This window comes from Quercus robur, chromosome 1 (assembly GCF_932294415.1).
Source record: "Quercus robur chromosome 1, dhQueRobu3.1, whole genome shotgun sequence".
Lineage (NCBI taxonomy): Eukaryota > Viridiplantae > Streptophyta > Magnoliopsida > Fagales > Fagaceae > Quercus > Quercus robur.
In genome coordinates this window covers 5,370,661-5,389,402 of record NC_065534.1, presented here as the reverse complement: position 1 = coordinate 5,389,402, position 18,742 = coordinate 5,370,661, and the positions used below count along the sequence as shown (strand labels likewise).

General features: G+C 34.8%; 2 protein-coding genes across 2 annotated transcripts; one reads left to right on the top strand and one right to left on the bottom strand.

Annotated features, from left to right (window-relative positions):
• Window positions 1-812: 812 nt before the first annotated feature.
• Window positions 813-11,205, top strand: LOC126717379 (uncharacterized). Its single transcript, XM_050419059.1, has 9 exons — window positions 813-1,408; window positions 2,952-3,668; window positions 4,858-4,953; window positions 5,036-5,119; window positions 7,006-7,240; window positions 7,330-7,490; window positions 9,135-9,413; window positions 9,504-9,686; window positions 10,152-11,205. The coding sequence occupies exons 1-8, from the start codon at window positions 1,043-1,045 to the stop codon at window positions 9,558-9,560; spliced, it is 1,995 nt and encodes a 664-aa protein (XP_050275016.1). The 5' UTR covers window positions 813-1,042; the 3' UTR covers window positions 9,561-9,686; window positions 10,152-11,205.
• Window positions 11,206-12,391: 1,186 nt separating this feature from the next.
• Window positions 12,392-16,269, bottom strand: LOC126717386 (chaperonin-like RbcX protein 2, chloroplastic). Its single transcript, XM_050419072.1, has 5 exons — window positions 15,562-16,269; window positions 13,913-14,004; window positions 13,243-13,300; window positions 12,860-12,925; window positions 12,392-12,723 (listed from the first exon to the last, which is right to left on the bottom strand). Exons 1-5 carry the CDS (start codon window positions 15,898-15,900, stop codon window positions 12,601-12,603), a joined length of 678 nt encoding a protein of 225 aa, XP_050275029.1. The 5' UTR covers window positions 15,901-16,269; the 3' UTR covers window positions 12,392-12,600.
• Between the last annotated feature and the right edge of the window lie 2,473 nt (window positions 16,270-18,742).

The window sequence follows — 18,742 nt, the reverse complement described above, 5'->3', positions numbered from 1 at the left end:
ACTGACAAAAATAAGTACAACAATATCTTAAACCAGAGTCTTGAATGTTATGATGATTTTAGGATGTCAAAACCATTTGACAAAGCCTTCAGTTACATTTTTTATTGGGGGGTCTATCCTAATCAAAATGGCACCTTTTCACCTCCTTAATATAAATTCTTTTTGACTAACAACACTTATAAATCTCATACCCACATTTCATTTTTTTTTTTTCCTAACAAGATTTTGCAAATCTCTTCAAATACCTAATTATTCATTTGATTCTGTAGTCTCTTGTTTCTTGTACACATCTCATTCATCATTTATTAGAAATAAATAATACATTAAACATATAAAACATGCATTTATTTTTATAAATACAATTTTTGCATGTGTATAACTTTAATTTTTTGCGACCTTCTAAAAATGAGATGTTTTCTTAAAATATTTTAAAATTATACACCATATCACTTCATAATTAAATTATGACTAAATTATAATTTACACCTTCTAAATCTCTAATCACCAAGTTTTTATATTATTTTTTCAATTTAATCTCTCAACTCAATCACAATGCAAACAATTATCATCAATCAAATTGCAAAAAGTTTTAAATTTTAAATTAATATCCCATTGGACAGTAAAAAGAATTATGAATTTTTGGTTAAAATGCAAAATTACCTCGTTTCAATTCTTTCTTACAACTTCAAGACATTTCCATATATGTCAAATTGGTTTTTAAGTCTAGCATGAACAAAAAAAATCACGTGATTATCGCGTAACCAAATCCGAAAAGACCTCGCTTGGTATATGATTTTTCCGTCCATAAAAGCCAATGAAAAATTTGTCTTAGACATATATGAAAGAATTTGAAATCTCATGATTGTTTTTGCATTTTAGCTTTAATATTTTAACCAAGACGTAAATTTTGTTAGTTTTTCTTGTTAAGCAAAAAAAAAAAAATTTAAAAACTCAAAATTCCCATTTCTCTTTCTCTCTCTCTGAGAAAACCCAAAGCTTTCTTCCTGAGCTCGCATGAAATTCCGTACGAAGCTCGCAAACCATGCCAACCCCAGCTTCACCCTCAGCCTCAACCTCGTCGAGCCACCGCCGCGCCTCGTCGGACCTCATGGTCCGAATAGGCTCCGCGGACTCCGAAATCAAGCTGAGGGCTCTCAGGGAGCTGAAGAACCAGATCATCGGTAACCGCACCAAGAAGCTCTTCTTCCTCAAGCTCGGCGCTGTGCCGGCTGTCTCTTGTGCCCTAGCGGAGGCCCAGGCCCAGGCTCAAGCGCAAGCTGACCTGCTGGTCCAGTCGGCTGCGGCGCTCGGAAGCTTCGCCTGTGGCTTCGACGCCGGTGTTCGAGCCGTGCTCGATTCCGGTGCTTTCGCTAATCTCGTCGCTCTTCTCTCCTTTCCGGAGGATAAGGTGATTCCGATTTGTAATAATTGAATTCACTATTTGGTTTTGTGGATTGGAAATTTTGTTGATTTTTTACTGTTTATCAAACTATTTGCTGAGAGAGAGAGAGAGATTATGCTAGTAGATTGTGTATTTCAGCTTTTGAGAAGTGAATTACTCATGTGTGTGTATCGAAAAAATTTTGAATTTCCTGTTTGTGTAAATTATTGGATTCTAATCAAATGTGTGTGTGGGAGAGAGAGAGAGAGAGTCATTATAGTAGCAGATTTTGTATTTCAGCTTTTGAGAAGTGAATTGCTCATATATGTGTGTGTGTGTGCGCGCCTGCGTGTGTTGTGTGAATTATGTAAATTATTGGAAATGTGAGAGAGAGAGAGAGAGAGAGAGGAAATGCTAGTAGGATTTGTATTTCAGCTTTTTGAGAAGTGAATTACTCTTGTATTAGGCTTTCTAGTTGAGTGGTGGTTTCTGTTTTTTTCCAAGCCATTCTGTCTGTGTTTGATAATGAGTCAGAAGCTTGTCATTTCGTTTTGGGGCTCTAAAGTAATTTAATGTAATCTTTTGGTGTGGTGAAAGTCCTTTAAGACTGTGTTCTGTGCTTTGGTGTCTGTTGCCAGCGATAAGAATGCAGTGGCAATTGATTGTGCTGGGGGATGGTGGATAATTTATGCTGGAACTCCTGTTTTAGTTGGGATGGAGTTGAATATGATTGGTGAGATATTCTATGGTAAGGGACGCACACAATCGGAAGAATTGAAAATTGTTTCTCACTGGCACTTTATGCTTTGGATGACAAATGCTTGACCTCTTATTAACCCCAAGGGATAGAAGATATGTTGAGGACAATGCCTCATGAAGCAGAGTCACTAGTTTGAATCTCCTCTTGTCTCTCCCTCTTAGGGCCAAAACGTTCTTATCCTTCTATCATGGATCCTTTAGTTTCCAATTTTTGTTTCTCTTGTTTTGCTTTGTCTTTGGTGCTTCTCTTGTATACCTTGGTGACACCCCTTGACATCTCTTTGATGAATTATTTTGCTTATAAAAGAAAAATATAAAAGAAAAGAAAAAGGTGCCATACTTGTGTAGGGAGTGTTTCATGGACTTAGTTTTGTGTATTGGGTATATAAGTGTGTGTGTGTGTGTGTGTTCCTGGTAACTTGGTGTGTGGTGGTTGTTAGCTCAATGTTGGGGGATTTTGCTTCATTTATGGATGTAGTATTTTTTTGTAGTTTATGCCCAATTTTCTTCATTTATCCTTGATTATTTCAATATAGTTTTTAGAGTAGGGATGGTTGAAGCTTGGGAAGGGAAATTGTTTATATTTCCTTTCTTTAATGAAATCTTCATATTTGTTTCAGATTCTTCAAAATCTTTCATCTACTCTCAGTTCTATTAGTTGTAACTTCTATCATTTTAATATATTACACACATATAAGTGACTAGTCTATTCTTGGATTGTTCACAAAATTGAGTGTACCCTGTATCTAATAGTGACCGATTCTGCCTGCTTCATTTCAAATGTCATTTGGACACTTTGCTTTGTTTTCAGGTTGTGGATGCTGGTGCACGTTCCCTTAGAATGATTTATCAATCCAAACGGGCTCCAAAGTATGATTTCCTACAAGAGAAAAACATGGAATTTCTTCTTTCATTATTGAATAGTGAGAATGAAACTGTTACGGGACTTGGTGCAAGTATCATCATACATTCTTGTGAGACTGTTGTGGAGCAAAAAGCATTATGTCATGCTGGGGTTTTAAAGAAGCTTACTAGCCTTCTTGAAGGTTCCCCAAGCCAGAAAGATGCTAGTTTAGAATCTCTTACTACTATAATAAAAAAGAATCCAGAAGCTGCTTCAAAGTTTGTCTCTGAAAGCAGAAGAGCTCTGAGCTCTGTAATTGACTTATCTAAAGATAGGAACCCTCGGACAAGGTTACTGGCCTGCATGTGCTTAATTGTTATAAGGAACACGTCTCCTTGCCATCTGCAAGATATAGGCATTAAAACCAAATTGGTTTACCTTTTACTTGAACTTCTTGATGATCCTGGGCAAGTTGGAGAGGAAGCTTCCTTTGCGTTTTCTAGTTTACTTGCACAAAAGGAAGATCTACAGAAACTGGCTTTTGAGGCAAATGCTATTGATAAACTTCATAACCATTTGCAAAAACATTTATTACAGCCCAGACGTTACCAAGGAATATTGTTGGCATTGGCTGAGCTATGCTCAAAATTGGAGAGATGCAGGTCCAGGTTCCTCTTTCTAGAGGTCTGTTGTTTCATAATGGATGCATAAACTTGCAAAGTTAATTTTACTTGTTTGCATTTAATATTTATATTATCTGTTGAATTTTTGTATGCTTATTAATTGTTCTCAATCTCACTGTCCATTCATCCCTTGCAATGAGTCATTAGGAAAATGGACCTATATTGTAAAACTTTTTATTTTATTTATTAATTTCTTTTCATAAGGGATATAGATTTGGGACTAACGCTTTGTTGTTGAGGGCTTGTTGTAGTGTAAGGGATGTAGATATGTATGTGTCACATTAGTGATGGCAATGAAGTAGATTTATGAATTGGGGGTAATATTAAAGAGGATGGGCAACAGAGATTTGGTTTATGGGAATTAATAGTTGGCTGAAGTTTGCATTGCTAAATTATGTTTTACCTCTGTGTGCATGTGCACACATACGGAATATGTTTTTTTCCCTTGCCCGACAAAAGTAATTGCAATCCCAAGTGCTTGAAGAGAGATCTTATGTAGTTCAATTTAGGACTTTGTAGCTTGTTAAGTATCATTGTTGAACTGCTTGGTATTGAATATCCATGTAGAATTCTTTTATATGTCATTGTAGATGAGTTTTGTTTACGAGGGAACATTGTCTTTCCTAAGTATTGTTTCTCCTGGATTTAGTTGTCCATCTTTTTCTTGGCTTCTGTAGATTTTACTTGACTTTAGTTTGCATGCAAAATATATGCTAATGGTTTTAGACATCTTAAAGAAGTTTTTGCGACCCCATGATAGCCATAGTTGACTGCCATAATTGGTGTTTGCCCCATCATCATCCTTTAGCAATAATATCTGGTTATATCTTTGTTCTCCTCTAGTATGTTTTATGTGCATCATTTATCAGTTCTAAATAGCCAATCACTATGGGAGTGCAGGAATTGATTAAGAATTGAATTGATCAACTAATCTAATTGTTAGGAATTGGAATGTCACCTTTTTTTGGGTGCATGACTGCTGGACATTCAACGTGTTTGATTCTATTTTCAAATACATTTTTTCTTGATGCTAATGATATACTATCTATTTTTGCTTTGGTTCCCATCCTCAACTACTTATGAATACATGGGAAATAAGCCAAATTAAAGATAATATAAAGTCTGCACTTTGTAGACTTTTATGTTTATTTTACCAATTTGCAACTTCTAATATATTGTCATGAATACAGGTATTGAAATTGGTAACTGATGCACTGACTCATGAGGTTGCTGATGTACGTACTGCAGCTTGCATTTGCTTAAGAAGTGTCTCTCGGTCAATCAAGGTTTGTGCTATGAATATTAAGTTCATGATAACTGATTTATGATGATTACAGAATAGACTTTAGCTGATAAAATATCATTCAGAGTTTGAGTGCAGGTCATTTTATGAAAGAAATGATTGTTATTCCCTTGGTTCGGCTTTTACATGACCCTTCTACTTCTGTCCAGGTATGCAAGCTTATCATACTGATGATCATTTTTCTTCACATAGTTTGTTTTTATTTATTTATTTATTCTTTACTATAATTGAAGTCTATTATATTTACACCTTGTTGTAAGTTCCGTACGAACCTTAATAGAGTTGGGACTTGGGAATGTGGAGATACTTGGTTAAGTGCTTTGGAAGCCATTTGGAAGATTTTGCTCATAGCTTAAAAAAATTTGTGTGTGGTAGGCTTATTTATTTATAACTATAATTGAAGTTATTACATTTATACCTTGTTTTAAGTTGCTTACACCTTCATATAGTTTGGAATGTGGAGTTTCTTGGGTAAGCACCTCGGGAGCCCAGTCAAGTAGAAGAGTTTGCTCATAGCTTTTGGAATTGTGTGTAAAACCTTTTCTATCTGCCTATGACCCCTAATTTAGGTTATATGTAGCTGGTTTCTTGCTTCAATTCAAAGATGTGAAGGAGTGAAAGATTCTCCTCATAATATAAAATGTAGCATATGATTGTGCTGATAAAATCAGGGTATGATTGTATATATTACACCCCCATTCATCATACTTTGTTTGTTCCCTGAAGTACACCAATGCTTCTTGCTTCCCCCAACCCCCCCCCCCCCCCCCTTTTTTTGGTCCATCCATTGTATTATTTTTCATTGTTTGCATATGCATGCAAAGTGATATTGAGCTTACTCAATATGAGTGGAGCTGACAACATCAGACCCTGAACACAATCAGTTAATCATTTTGTAAAGGGTATAAATTTTAAATATTCAAATCTAATCAAATTTGGACAAACCTTCTCAATGTAGTTTTTAGTTTTTTTTTTTTTTTTTTTTTTTTTTAAGTGTATATCAGTAGGTGGGCTGATTTCAGGTTGATCCTTAGTAAATAGTTTGGAGTTGAATTGTGGTTTTCTCAATTTATTTAGACAGGTAATGTGTACTATACTATTATGTGGCCCAACTAAAACCCTTAGGAAGCCAACCGCCTCTTAGCTCTAGGTACAAGGGAAGGGAGGTTTCTGGTGCAGACTTTTCTCATGGTTAATGACACCCTATTTTTGAACTTGAATTATCTATAGCATAATCATTCAAATTGTTGCATAAATCAGGATTAGCTTAAAATTTACGATAGTTTGCAACTGATTTTCCTGTGATCTCAGATGGTACCTCACCAAAGAAATGGAAGTGGACATAAGCTCTGTATCCTAGTCATAAAGAACATTACTATACAGACAATTTTGCAATCCCGTGTTCTCATATAGTTCCCACTGTGTTTGAGTGTGAGTTGTATACCTATAATAAAGGGAATGTATCGAGTCTCTGAGAGAGTCAACTGGTTCATAGATTCAGAGTCGGGTTTTCTTAGACTGGAGGTTGAGTGTAATTGATCTGTCTGTACCCACATCATCAGAATGGTATAATAATAAATTTTGTGAACATTTTGTAAACAAAACAACTAAGTTTTCGTGAGGAATTGTGCTTTATAAAACCAAAACCATGCTGTGTTGGTAGCATCTGCATAGCCTTAATAGTTTTATTATTATTTTGATTATCTAATTTTAAGCTTTGCAGCTATTTAGTATTTATCTCATATTTTCTTTTTCCTGAATCTGGTGTTTGGAAGGCAGACAAACAATGCCATTAGATGCTAGATGCAAAAAAATGTCATTATTCATTGTGAAATCACATATAGAGGGATTCCCATCCATCTCTGAATTGGAAAATCCTTTTTCAACATGCATTGTCTTTAACTGTGCTTCTCCATTCCACTTATCAAAAAAAAAGTACTTGCATGATCACTTTTGAGCAGATATAACCTTATTAGTACTTATGAATTTAGCAAGTGTTGCTTAGAAAATCTCCCTTGAATGCTCTATTTTTCAGGTTGCGGCCCTTCGTGCTGTTAGCAATATTGTGGTGGATTTTACAACTGCTAAGTCTACATTTTTACAATGTGGAGGTCTAAAACTTCTTGTACAATTATCAAAATCAATGGATCCAATTCTAAGGTTAAATGCTTTGTGGGGTTTGAGGAACTTGATGTTCCTTGCAGACAACACCTGTAAAGAAGGAATTTTTTTAGAGCTCACGGCACCCTCATTATCAAGCCTTATCTGTGGTAATGATCAAACTCTCTTTGTGACAATAGTTCAAATTCTTGCTATAGTGATGGGGTATAAACCACTGCTTATTGCATTTATGCTGCAGACCCTGAGCCTTTTGTCCAAGAGCAAGCTCTGGCTCTTGTTCGCAATCTTGTTGATGGATGTTTAGAATCTATTGAGTATGTGTTCGCTGAAGATGGCATTATATTAGATGCTATAGGAAGGCAATTGCAGAATACATCAAAGGCCGAAATTGGGATACAGGTTAGAAGTCTTTTATAGTTGAGAAGTAACATTTTGAACTAGTAATTACTACATAGAGTGCGATTACAGGTCTGACAAGTAACATTTGAGCTAGTAATTATTACATAAGTGTTACGTTAGAGTGTCATATTGATTTGATAGTGACATGTTGCATCTTGTCATCACTACCAATTGAGATTATGAGATGCAATTCCTAATTGCTTATAACTTTATTATGTAACCTTGCTCTTACAAGGGAAGGAAGTGCCATTTGAGCTAAAGCTTGTTGGCGGAATGCTATGCTAAGTTAAAATGTTAGTCTAAAAACTTCTCACTAATTTCAATTGATTTGTAAAATTGCCAATGGTTTCAAGAGACTCAGAATTTAAAATTTTTTGCATAATCATGTTAAATACATACATATAACCAGTGCCTGGCAGACTTCATATGAATCTCATCCTCCCTGCATCCTTTTTATTTATTTATAATAAATAAATTGGTAAGTTAAACTTGCATCTAGTGGTTCTTGAACTTTTTTTTTTGGGGGGGGGGGGGGGGGTTGGAGGTATTATTTTAATCCCTTTTTTGATAAATAAGGACAGTCAATTTCATTTTTACCTAATGAAGTTTTGTATGCTTTTACAAAATTATTTTTTGAGTTGAAAGTGAGACCTAAAGCGCCTATTTTGGTTTCTTTTGCCTCCATTAGAAAACTTCTTCTCTATATGACAGAGTTTAGCACTATTCATTCTGCTGTCTTTACCTAAAGGAAGCCTCATTGTTGTAGTTGTTTAATATTTGAAGGTATATGGAGAATTTCCAATAAATGTGGAGTTTTACAAATTTATCTTTGCAAGTTGTATGTTGGAAACTATAAAAGAACCTGCACATGGAATACAATATAATGAATTATCTTGAGATACATACATAATTATGTATTAGTACTTGTGAAACCACACGCCTGGTTTCATTGTCTCTTGCCCCTGAAGTGAATGATATGAGAGCTCATGAATATTATATCATGTAGTGTTAGGCTGTAACTGTTAATTCATGCAGTGTGATGAAATTTTTGTACTTCGAGAAAAAAAAGAGAGTATTTGAGCCATAAAGTTAGGTGTTAGGTATGAAAGAATATCCATATGGACACTTGATGACGATGTTGATATAAATTACAGAGGGGGTTGGATTGGTCTTAGGTTTAAAATTTTCTTGTCAATGGGAAGAAAAAAGTACAGGTACTTCCTGTGGAATATTGCTGCATCTGGATATGTTCAACTTCTATAATATAGAATTTAAGGATTTGCTGTCAGTGTTTACACATCAGGAAAAAGAATCTGGACACATCCATTGTATCATGTGATAAGTATGCTTTCCAATTTTTTATTTAGAATTTTTAATATAAAAAAAATGGATAGTGAAATGGTAAGATGAGTTACTAACCCCTTACAATAGTTATAATAAGTTTATATCATAATATAGCACTCATGCCTTTTCATATGTAATATAGTATCAACATTAAAGGGCACAACTGACATAAATTCCATGATGAAATTTATAGAACAAGGTCTACGTTTGATATTAACATGCGTAGCAGGTTTTGGCGTGTGTATATATATTTGTTAGCATCATCATCATTTATAGCTCCCTGAAATTCTTTTCATTTAGGGAATGTATGTGCTCAGCAATATTGCCAGTGGGAACGAGTTTCATAAGGAAGCAGTAATGCACCAACTCCTTTTACAAGTGAACAATGGGACCCAAGCTTTTATACTCAAGTTTTTGCAGAGTAATGACAGCCAGTTACGTACGGCAGCCATCTGGACCATAATAAATCTCACTTTTCCATCAAGTCCTGGTGCATCCAGTCGGGTTGTAAAATTACGCAATGCTGGCATAGTTTCTCAAATAAAGACAATGGTCAATGATCCTTGTGTGGATGTAAAGGTTATTAATCTTTTATCTCAAACTGGATGGATTTTTGTTGGTCATTTTTTATCTGTTTGCTAAACCATACCTGATTCTTGTTTGGTGTAGCTCCGTGTAAGAACAGCACTTGGGCAATTTATGACTATTGGTGACGGCTCAACATGATCACTCTTTTCTCATTTTTCCCTGTCGCTTGAACCCCAAGCAAGCAAAAGAATATGGTTGCAGTTTGCATTTTCACCTCTTCTGTTGGATATTATCCAGCCTTCCATTGGCGGCCTGCAAAACATGGTATGCTTCATTCAAGGTCTATAATAACTTTCTTTATGGTCATGAAACGGGGTTATGACTAATCTACTGTTGTGACAGTCAAAATGAGAATTGTTTGTAGCTCATTATAAATTTTAAAAATATTGATCATAAGGTGATAGCAGTAGATTTATTATGGTAAAGATGATGGAATAATAGCCATCTTACATTTTGGCTTCAAGTCAAGATGTGAAGGGTGTATCTGAAGCAATTTCAATACCTGGAAATTTTACTTCCAGCGTGTGGTGGAGGTTATGTATGTTACATTGATCTTTTTCACCCCATTTCTAGTAACTTTATGTTGTACTCTCACCATCACTATATTTTCTTTGTTATAGTTTTAGCTTTCAGAATGATGCTTAGTATTATTTGCCTTGAAGTAGCTTCGAAAGATTGGAATTGCTGTTCTGATGGGTTAACTTTTGTTGTTATGTTCCCCTTTTGCAGATGTAACACATTGCTTTCAGTTTTTTCCAGTCGGAGCAGTGTGAGAGTTTTCACATTTTTTTGGTACTCCTGATCAAATTACCTTCAAGAATCTCATTCCCATGGTACATACATTCTGTATCCATTTTGTTGTATGTTTCAAATGATTCATTAGTAATAGTCTTGAATAGTGTACCATGTGACTCCTACATATTGCCTGTCAAATGTTGCACCATTAATCAGATTGTGAAGATGATATCATTTCCAAACATTGTTTGGATATGCTAGTGTGACAGCACATTTCCTATTTAATGGCTCTGTAGAAGCATTATAATGGGCACTGAATGTGGATGCTGTTTTGCTACTGCAAAGCAGGGTTACTGATGCCACTGAAGTTTTTCCTTTCCACACTAAACCGGCCTGACTCATTGCTTTGCTGGCCACTCTATGCTTGATCGAAAGGTTCTTGTAACAGCCATGGAACAGAAATGATTTTTTCTGTTGATGTACTTGGGATAATGGTTTAATAAGGTATTTGGTAGCTGATGCATAATATTTGGACTTGATCCAACTACTTCGAGATGGTTGGTGAGACCACTGCAGCTTTGGTAGATATTTTCCCTTGGTTGATGAGGCTTGGTATCATATTGGTTAAACCAACGTTTTCAGTTTTTCGTTTTGTAATTTTGTTAAAGATTAAGGTTAGTAAGATTGGTGTGCAAGTATATCATATCAGGTGCGCTAGGGGATTCAAAGTTGAAATTCAAGCATGGAGTCACAAGACAAGCAGGAGAAACTTTCTGCATCATTTTCATTTTTTTAAAGGCCAATTCTTGGTTTATAGCCTTCACAATAGACAATATCCTTATCTCTGTATCTTAGTTGTGTAACATTAGACCACCCCCCATCAAAAAAAAAAAAAGGGTCCACAACAGAAACGAAGGTAAAGAAACATTATTAAATCTGAATCCATCTCCTGATGTGTAGACTATATGTGAATATTTCACACCCTGGTAGGCTGGATATTAATATTCATTATTCTTTAAAATGAAAAGATTATGTATTTCTTTTTCAATCTGGCGATATTTTGAACACTTTAGTGGCTGATTTATGTTTTATCTTTTGTTTTTGTGCTGGAGCCTAACCCTTTTAATGTGTGTTGCACTTGCATATTTATGAATAAATAGTGAATGTAAAACAATAATGTATCCGAGTAAAGAGTTAAGATGCTGGGCGTTTTATTTCTCATCTCTGTCCAATTTGGAGTGCACCTTGTGGATCAACTAGTTTATTGTACCATCGATCTTGCGGCATTGAATTATAGCATGTTTATTATTTTAATTTCTGCTAAGATTTCAATGAAAACGTGGCCAATCTAAAAATTAGTACCAATAATAATTGACGCAGTTGAACTCTCGGGTGCTCGTTATTCAACGCGAGAATAGAAATACACAATCACTAAAACAAATGAAAACTAAAAGTCACTGTGATGAAACGTGTAACGTAATTTTATGCATATATGGTCGCCCACTACCTCAAGCAATGGCATAAGTAATCGCACATAATTTCCCTCTTTCTGTTTGAACTTTCAAAAAAAGAAAAAAAAATATATCTTTGATAACCGTGCTGATCTTGGTTTCACACTACTTTCACTTTACCCAAAATTGGAGCTTAACAAATCATATAAGCAAAATCAAAATGGCTCTGATAATTAGAATCTATCAAGATGTTCCTATTCATTAGGCGTAAGTACGAAATTGGTTGTGCAAAAACATATTTAGTACTGTAGATTTACAATTCAGTAGAAGTCTACAGGATCTGAAATTGAGTTGCTCTTCCTGAAAATACATTGTTCAGTTCTTAGGAGCCTGAATTCAACTCTTAATTGGTATTGACTAAAAGACACACAGAATTCATATTCCAATCTATTAGAAGAGTTACGCATTTATCGTGGTTAAAAGCCTTGTGACTCAATGACATTGTCTAATTTTTCCATAGAGAGAACATGAATTCAAATCCCCCCACTCCACTCATTGTAAGTAGAGGGAAAAAAGGGTCAATATAAACATTGTGAGTCAGTGACTTGCTTAAACATTACACCGGATCTGGACCATCAGGTTTCATTGATTTTCAGACATGTCTAACTGCTGAAAAAAATATGGGCAATATCTTCAGCAGTCTAGTGTTATCAAATTCATGAGCTGTGCACACATCATACAATTAAAGATTGATGTATAAAGGTCAAGTTGAACTGGATTCAATTGAGAAAAACTCAGTTTGTCATTTTCATTCTGGCTCTCGAAGTTGTTGGTATTTATATATACAATTTACAGAATACGACATTCTATTAGTTTTGTAGAAAATGATTTAAATGACATTCAGTGGACCTTGATTATGAATTAAAATATACCTAGACTAGGAATAACAGAGGGGAGAAGAAAAACTGAAGAATATATGAACTTGAAAGTTGTCAGCCAATCCTCTCCGTGTTTGTGTCATCCGAGGGCCAGATCACAGTATCCATGAGACGTTCACGCATCAACTCCAAGTTTTGATCAGAAATCTCTTGATATATTTCAGCATGATTACATTTCTACATCACAATGACAGAAAAGAAGGGGTTTCACCTTTTTGTAACTTTGTTGTAAGTTGTATGTAATTTGCAAGTTTAAGGTGAAGATTCAAATTCAAATTCAAATTCAAATTCAGCAAAGATTCAAATTCCACACCTTAACCCATTTACCATACAGGTGAAGCCGTGTTATCATCACCCTCTCAGCAAGGTCTTGCTTCTCCTGTTGTTTGGAAAAAAAAAAAAAGTTGCATATGATATCATACATATCTTCAATTTAGCCAAAATATGCAGCATCATTTATAGCAGCATTCAATGTTCAAACATGAGATTTTGTACAATATATAAATAACTGAACATTCCTACTCTTCACCAAGACAAAAAGACAGAAGAAACATGTATCAGAAATTTTGTTATTAGGCTTTATGTTGTGGGTTTCCAAGAAATGGCCTCATGATATGAAATAGTTTTAATTAGGTGCAGTCAAATGGATGAATCACTTTGGCAGATCCAATATAATGCATTAAAGGCAAAAACTACCTTTCCAAGGGAACGGATGAAACGTTTTCCATCATTAGGCTTGTTTGATACAACAAAACTGTCCACATGAACAAAGAAGCAAGATTTAGATAAAATAATAATTACCATAACATAGACATGTCTAGACATAGGTCTGTTCAGATATAAGTTGTGGAATCTGTGACTTGGATTCATGTGCAATGCATTCCTTAAACTCAGAGACACACAAGGATCTGATACTGTGTTAAAGCATCAAAACCAAAAGTTTTTTTTTACGAGCAAACCAAAAGATTAAGCTATTAGATGGAGAGGCCAACTAGTAACATAAACACTTATCAAGCACCACGGCTAACTGATGTGGAACTCTTTAACAGGTTTAATTTCAAATTGAGCCAGCCTATGCAGCCCAGAGAATTTTAATCAATCCCTGGTTAGTAAAATACAAAACCTCACAGTTGTCAATCTAATTCACAAAAGAATATGGTTGGGTCCATATGGCGCTTTCAGATGATTCACCATAACTCCCAATTCAAGTTGTTACACAAGTATATTATAAATCAAGAAGGTGGATAATTCTCTTAAGTCTGTCAGATAGAAGGCAAATCACATGTCACTGCATTTTGTTACAGCCAAAAACAATTCATAAATAAGCAGGATAATTGTATATAACAAGGTTGAATATCCCACTTACTCATAAAACCACCTATATTGCGTTGGGTTCATTTCATAAAGCTGATTAAGAACGGTCCTCACAGCCTTGTATGTGAAATAGTTGAGAATTTGCTGCAAATAGGGACATTTTGTCAGTTATATCACCATAACAGGTTACAATTTTTATTATGAATGGAAGATATACACAAATTCACATGTTTCAATGCTTAGAAGGGATTGGTTAACACTTGTATTCTTGAATGAATATAGGGGCACATCCGTATATCAAATAGCATTATTACTATATCCTTCAACAGGTTATATCAACTATCAAGACATCATGAGTACTCACTCACAATGGCATTTATTGCTATATTATGCATTTCCTTAATAGGCTCATGATGTAAATTTGAAAATACATAAATAGTTTAGATTCAAATCAGAGTTCAAATGGTTTGGAGCACATACAGTTGTCATCATATTCCAAAAATGGCCATGGCCACAACCCTTACATCAAGAAAAAATTTTCCAAACTAAAGATTGATAAAACTAGGGCAGAGAATGCAAAGCAGTGTTCTGAAAACACCTTGCCTGATAGGTGGTGATATGCAGATTGGCAAAGGATAACAAAAGAAAGTTTAATCTAAGAAATCAGAATCTAAGGTTAAAGGCATGAATCGGGTAGAATGCTACATCAAATAAGCAGTAGTATTTTGACATGCATGACATGCTCATGCCTATTGCATCAGGATTAGGTAAACAATAGAGCAGAAGCTGCTGTTCTACCCAACAGATTAAGACACTGTTGTTTAGAAAGAAAAAGACTAAAAAAGAGTGCTTTTTTTTTTAATTAAAAAAAATTGTAAACTGGAATTGTGCCTATGAACAAGTTAGCTTTAATCTCATGTCTATTTTTGACAATCTTCCCATTCGTTACTTGTGGCCTCCGTAGCTCAAGTTCTAACTAATGAAGATACCATTAAGTTGGAACTTCCATGACTCCTTATTAAACATGAATAACATTCTAATCATCGTTGGAAAGATTCAAACTAGAAAGTGAAGATTTCATTTTTAGATGTCTACAGGCATCATTTTATTTTATTTTTTCAATTTTTGGATGATCAACTGGAGGCATCAATTTTTAGTGCGCATATAAATGCTGTAATATTATTGTTTTCTTCCCACATCAAGAGGGCTCTTCGAAACTGCCACAATCTCTACTCTATATACAAAGAAGGGAACAACAGAAATGACCAAAACGTAAAGCATTCTCTGAAGTTAATCAGTCAAATAACCATGCGGAATAAAAAATCTTCACAAATCTTGAATAGTCCTCATTTGAAATACTTTTAGCATTTACCTATCCTATACTCAACCTACTTACAAAGGGAATGCAATCCTTCACTAAAACAGCTAGCCCTTCCAATACTTCTAGCATTGCCTATCCTATATTCAACCATGCATGCAAAGGGAATGCAATCCTTCCTATACTTCTGGATACCTATCCTATATTCAACCGTACATACAAAGAGAATCCAATCCTACACTAAAAAAAGATCAAGACACCAAAAACAACGAAAAAAAGTTCATCATATCATGGAAGCAAAAGATGTATCAAACATATTAACACTCTTACACAAACTTCACAAACGTAAATGCAACATTCTAAGTTTGAGTTATTTCTCTCACCGTTTTGACATCCTCAAAACTGTCTTCATACTGCCCGCCAAGCTCGTTGACAATCACAAATCTCCGATCCTTTCTCTGCTTCCTCGAACTCCTATTAACAATACCCGAAAGTGCTTTCCTTGAGAGCCGCAACTCACGTCCGGAATCAATGAAAGAACTTCTTAACTCCACGGATCCTAGCTTCCCCAAACGCTTCCTGCTCATTGAATTCCTATGGAAAACCAAATCTCCACCACTCTTGAGGTTCATATTGGTTGAAGGCAGTGCATCCAAACACAAACATGGACTAGTATGAGAGTCCACCACCGACGAACCCATGATAGATAAAGCTCCCACCATCCTTTCTCTCTTAAACACACTCAATCTAAGCTTAAAATGAGAATTCCCAGATCAAAAAATTCTGTCTTGCAAGGTGTAATTCAAGAAAATAAGAGGTACCAACTAGAGAATACCAAGAAAGAGCTAGTGGGTATCCAAGAGAATCGGAGATCAGCAATTGTAGTCAAAGATTCATAAGCTGAAAGGTCAGGAAGTTATAGGAGAAAGAAAGATTGTGTGCAGAGCAAAAAGTGTGGGGGGAAATGGAAGATTTTTCAAGGTGTGTGTCAGCAAAGTGTGAACAACCTTAACCAGACAAAATTTTGAGGTCCAAAATTCTCCACCCAAAAGGCTTAGGACTCAAATCGAACTTTAACTCCTTAGTAATTTTTTGTGAAAATTTTGAATTCTCCAAAGAATCTGGACGGTTTCTATAATTTGGTGTGTGTCTTGCCACGTGGGGAGAACCAGCTTGTCTGGGTTATACCAACGTGTTAACTTAGTTCAATAGTTCTAACAACGTCTTTGAACGGTTTTACACGTCAGTGCCCACTCGCAATGTTGTCGCCTGGAACACACTTCCTACCTTGCTGGAGCAAACATAGAATATAGCAAGTACTAGAAGTTAGGTTCGGAGGAAATCATGAATGTCCATGGTACATTTATCTGGAAATTACTTGTGTCTAGTGCAGTAATGCAGTGAATATATTGAGATTCGAATATACGTCTAAAACTTAACACGGTTTCCAGTACATTGATATACCAACGCAAGCTATTAAACTCATAAATGCTACTAAAACTATATGTATAGATGGTATATTTAATTGTCACATGATAAATGAGACAAGATAATTCCAAAGAATCAAACATTTTCTATTTATGATTCATCCAAAAAAAGAATTAAAAAATAAACCATTTTGGGCATAAAGTTTATGGTGCATGTATTTTATTTTATTTCATTATTTATTTATTTAAGTAGGGACTTTTTTTATTTTAGAGATTTAAGCAGGGACTTGATTGACTTGCAAGTTGCAAACTCTAGAATTTGATGACACGCTCCATAAAATTGCGTGAGAATATGTTTCCAAATTGGTGTAGATCCTTGCGGATATGACTTTTACTTGCTTGCAAGGAATGAATAGAATAGTAGCCAATTTCAGCTAAAAATGGCATGAAGTCCGCCTTATTTGCATGCTGCAGTTTTGATTTGAATAGCCACAGTCTACCAAACGTCACCGACCCTTCTTCTTCTTTTTTTGGCAGGATATGAACTTTGGAGGTGAACCAATTGAATTGAATTATAAGGCTTTTAGTCCACCTCTTTCAATCTTACAGTCTTACCGGTTATCACTTTATCAGGCATGTGAATGAATTACCCTTCCACACCCCCCCCCCCCCCTTTTTTTGGGCTATCATGTCACATGAACTAAATTATCATAAAACACATAAACTAGCTAGACACACATAGTGAGTTTCAATTAGTTCAATTAATAAAGTCTCTTGTTGTTAAGAGATATCTAGGGTTCAACTTGTCAAGGCCATTCTTTAGGCTTAAGGCTTGCAATAATATAGTTTTGGATAAAATCCTAAAAGAGATCATTTTAACTCTGAACTTTATAGTCATGACTCAGGACAATTTAATTCCTTCATCTATATATTGAAAAAACCACTAATGGAATAACCTATACAATGAGATGAAAATTCTCATTGACGGCAGTTACATCCAAACAACACCATTTTTGTTTATGTGGAAACAAAGCATTGCTTTTGTGAAATAAACAAATGTGTTGATGCCTTGACAAGAAAGGGTTCAAATTCAAGCCAAGATTTTATATTTTTGATAGTCTGCCTATGCACTTATGTATCCTGTTATTTTATGATAAATCTAGACTGTATTATACTATTATGAGAGGCTGCAGCCCCTCTCCTCTTTGTCTCTGTTAAGCTATTCGATTTTTATCCAAAAAAACACCATTTTGTTGTTGACAGTTTGTTATTTTCTTCACATTAAAGACATAATTAATGGAACTTTGAAAAAGGGTAAAACGTAGTATATAGATAGGACTATATGGATGAGAGAGAGAGAGAGAGAGAGAGAGAGAGAGAGAGAGAGAGAGAGTAAAACAATGTTGTTTTGCATGTAATGAGTGCTAATGAAATATTTCCTCCCGTTGTATAAGTTATTACGTTAGTGATTTTTAATAGATATGGATGAAATAATTACATTGTCAAGACTTAAAAGTTTAGGGCTTAAACATACTTTTAAAAAGTCAAGATTTAATTTATCATAAATGGATAATTATGCCTTTATTTATTTATTTTTAAATTCTCTCTCCTTATTTGTTTCAAGTAATTAATTAGGGGGAAAAAAACCTAGACAAGGAGTGAGCTAAGTGCACATTTTCCCTAATCATTCAAATAAGAAAAGGTATTTCATCTAATAGATATATGTATCGTCTCTTTTACAGTATGTAAATTCCACACGATTATAGAAATCACACATGGTAAGATGGAGGATGCATATATTTAGTGCATTACATGATTATTGGTTAAATAGGCTGGAATGACTATAAGAAATTTTAAGGATGAAAGAACAATCATGTTATAATCTAATGCTAGTCTTGCCAACATATTCTCACTCAATTCTTCATTCAATATATTTTTCACTTTTACTTCTCCAATTTGCCAACATATTCTTCATTTTTTAAAATTAAATTTAGAGATGGAAATGATTATCTTTTAATCTGTTTAAATAAGCTTATTTTTATATGTTTATTTTACTTTAAAAAATCTTCCATTCCAACTTTTTTTTTTCTTAATTAAACGTTGTGTGTTAGATAATTTAGAATATTGGACCACTTAA

What these genes read in the sequence shown, in the direction of transcription:
- LOC126717379 (XM_050419059.1), top strand. Translation starts at nt 1,043, where the DNA reads ATGCCAACCCCAGCTTCACCCTCAGCCTCAACCTCGTCGAGCCACCGC. An exon ending in GTGTCTCTCGGTCAATCAAG is followed by an intron (nt 4,954 to 5,035) that starts GTTTGTGCTATG and finishes AATATCATTCAG; the next exon opens with AGTTTGAGTGCAGGTCATTT. An exon ending in ATCCTTGTGTGGATGTAAAG is followed by an intron (nt 9,414 to 9,503) that starts GTTATTAATCTT and finishes TGTTTGGTGTAG; the next exon opens with CTCCGTGTAAGAACAGCACT.
- LOC126717386 (XM_050419072.1), bottom strand. Translation starts at nt 15,900, where the DNA reads ATGGTGGGAGCTTTATCTATCATGGGTTCGTCGGTGGTGGACTCTCAT. An exon ending in CAATATAGGTGGTTTTATGA is followed by an intron (nt 13,301 to 13,912) that starts GTAAGTGGGATA and finishes TCATGTGGACAG; the next exon opens with TTTTGTTGTATCAAACAAGC. An exon ending in TGTATGGTAAATGGGTTAAG is followed by an intron (nt 12,724 to 12,859) that starts GTGTGGAATTTG and finishes ATTGTGATGTAG; the next exon opens with AAATGTAATCATGCTGAAAT.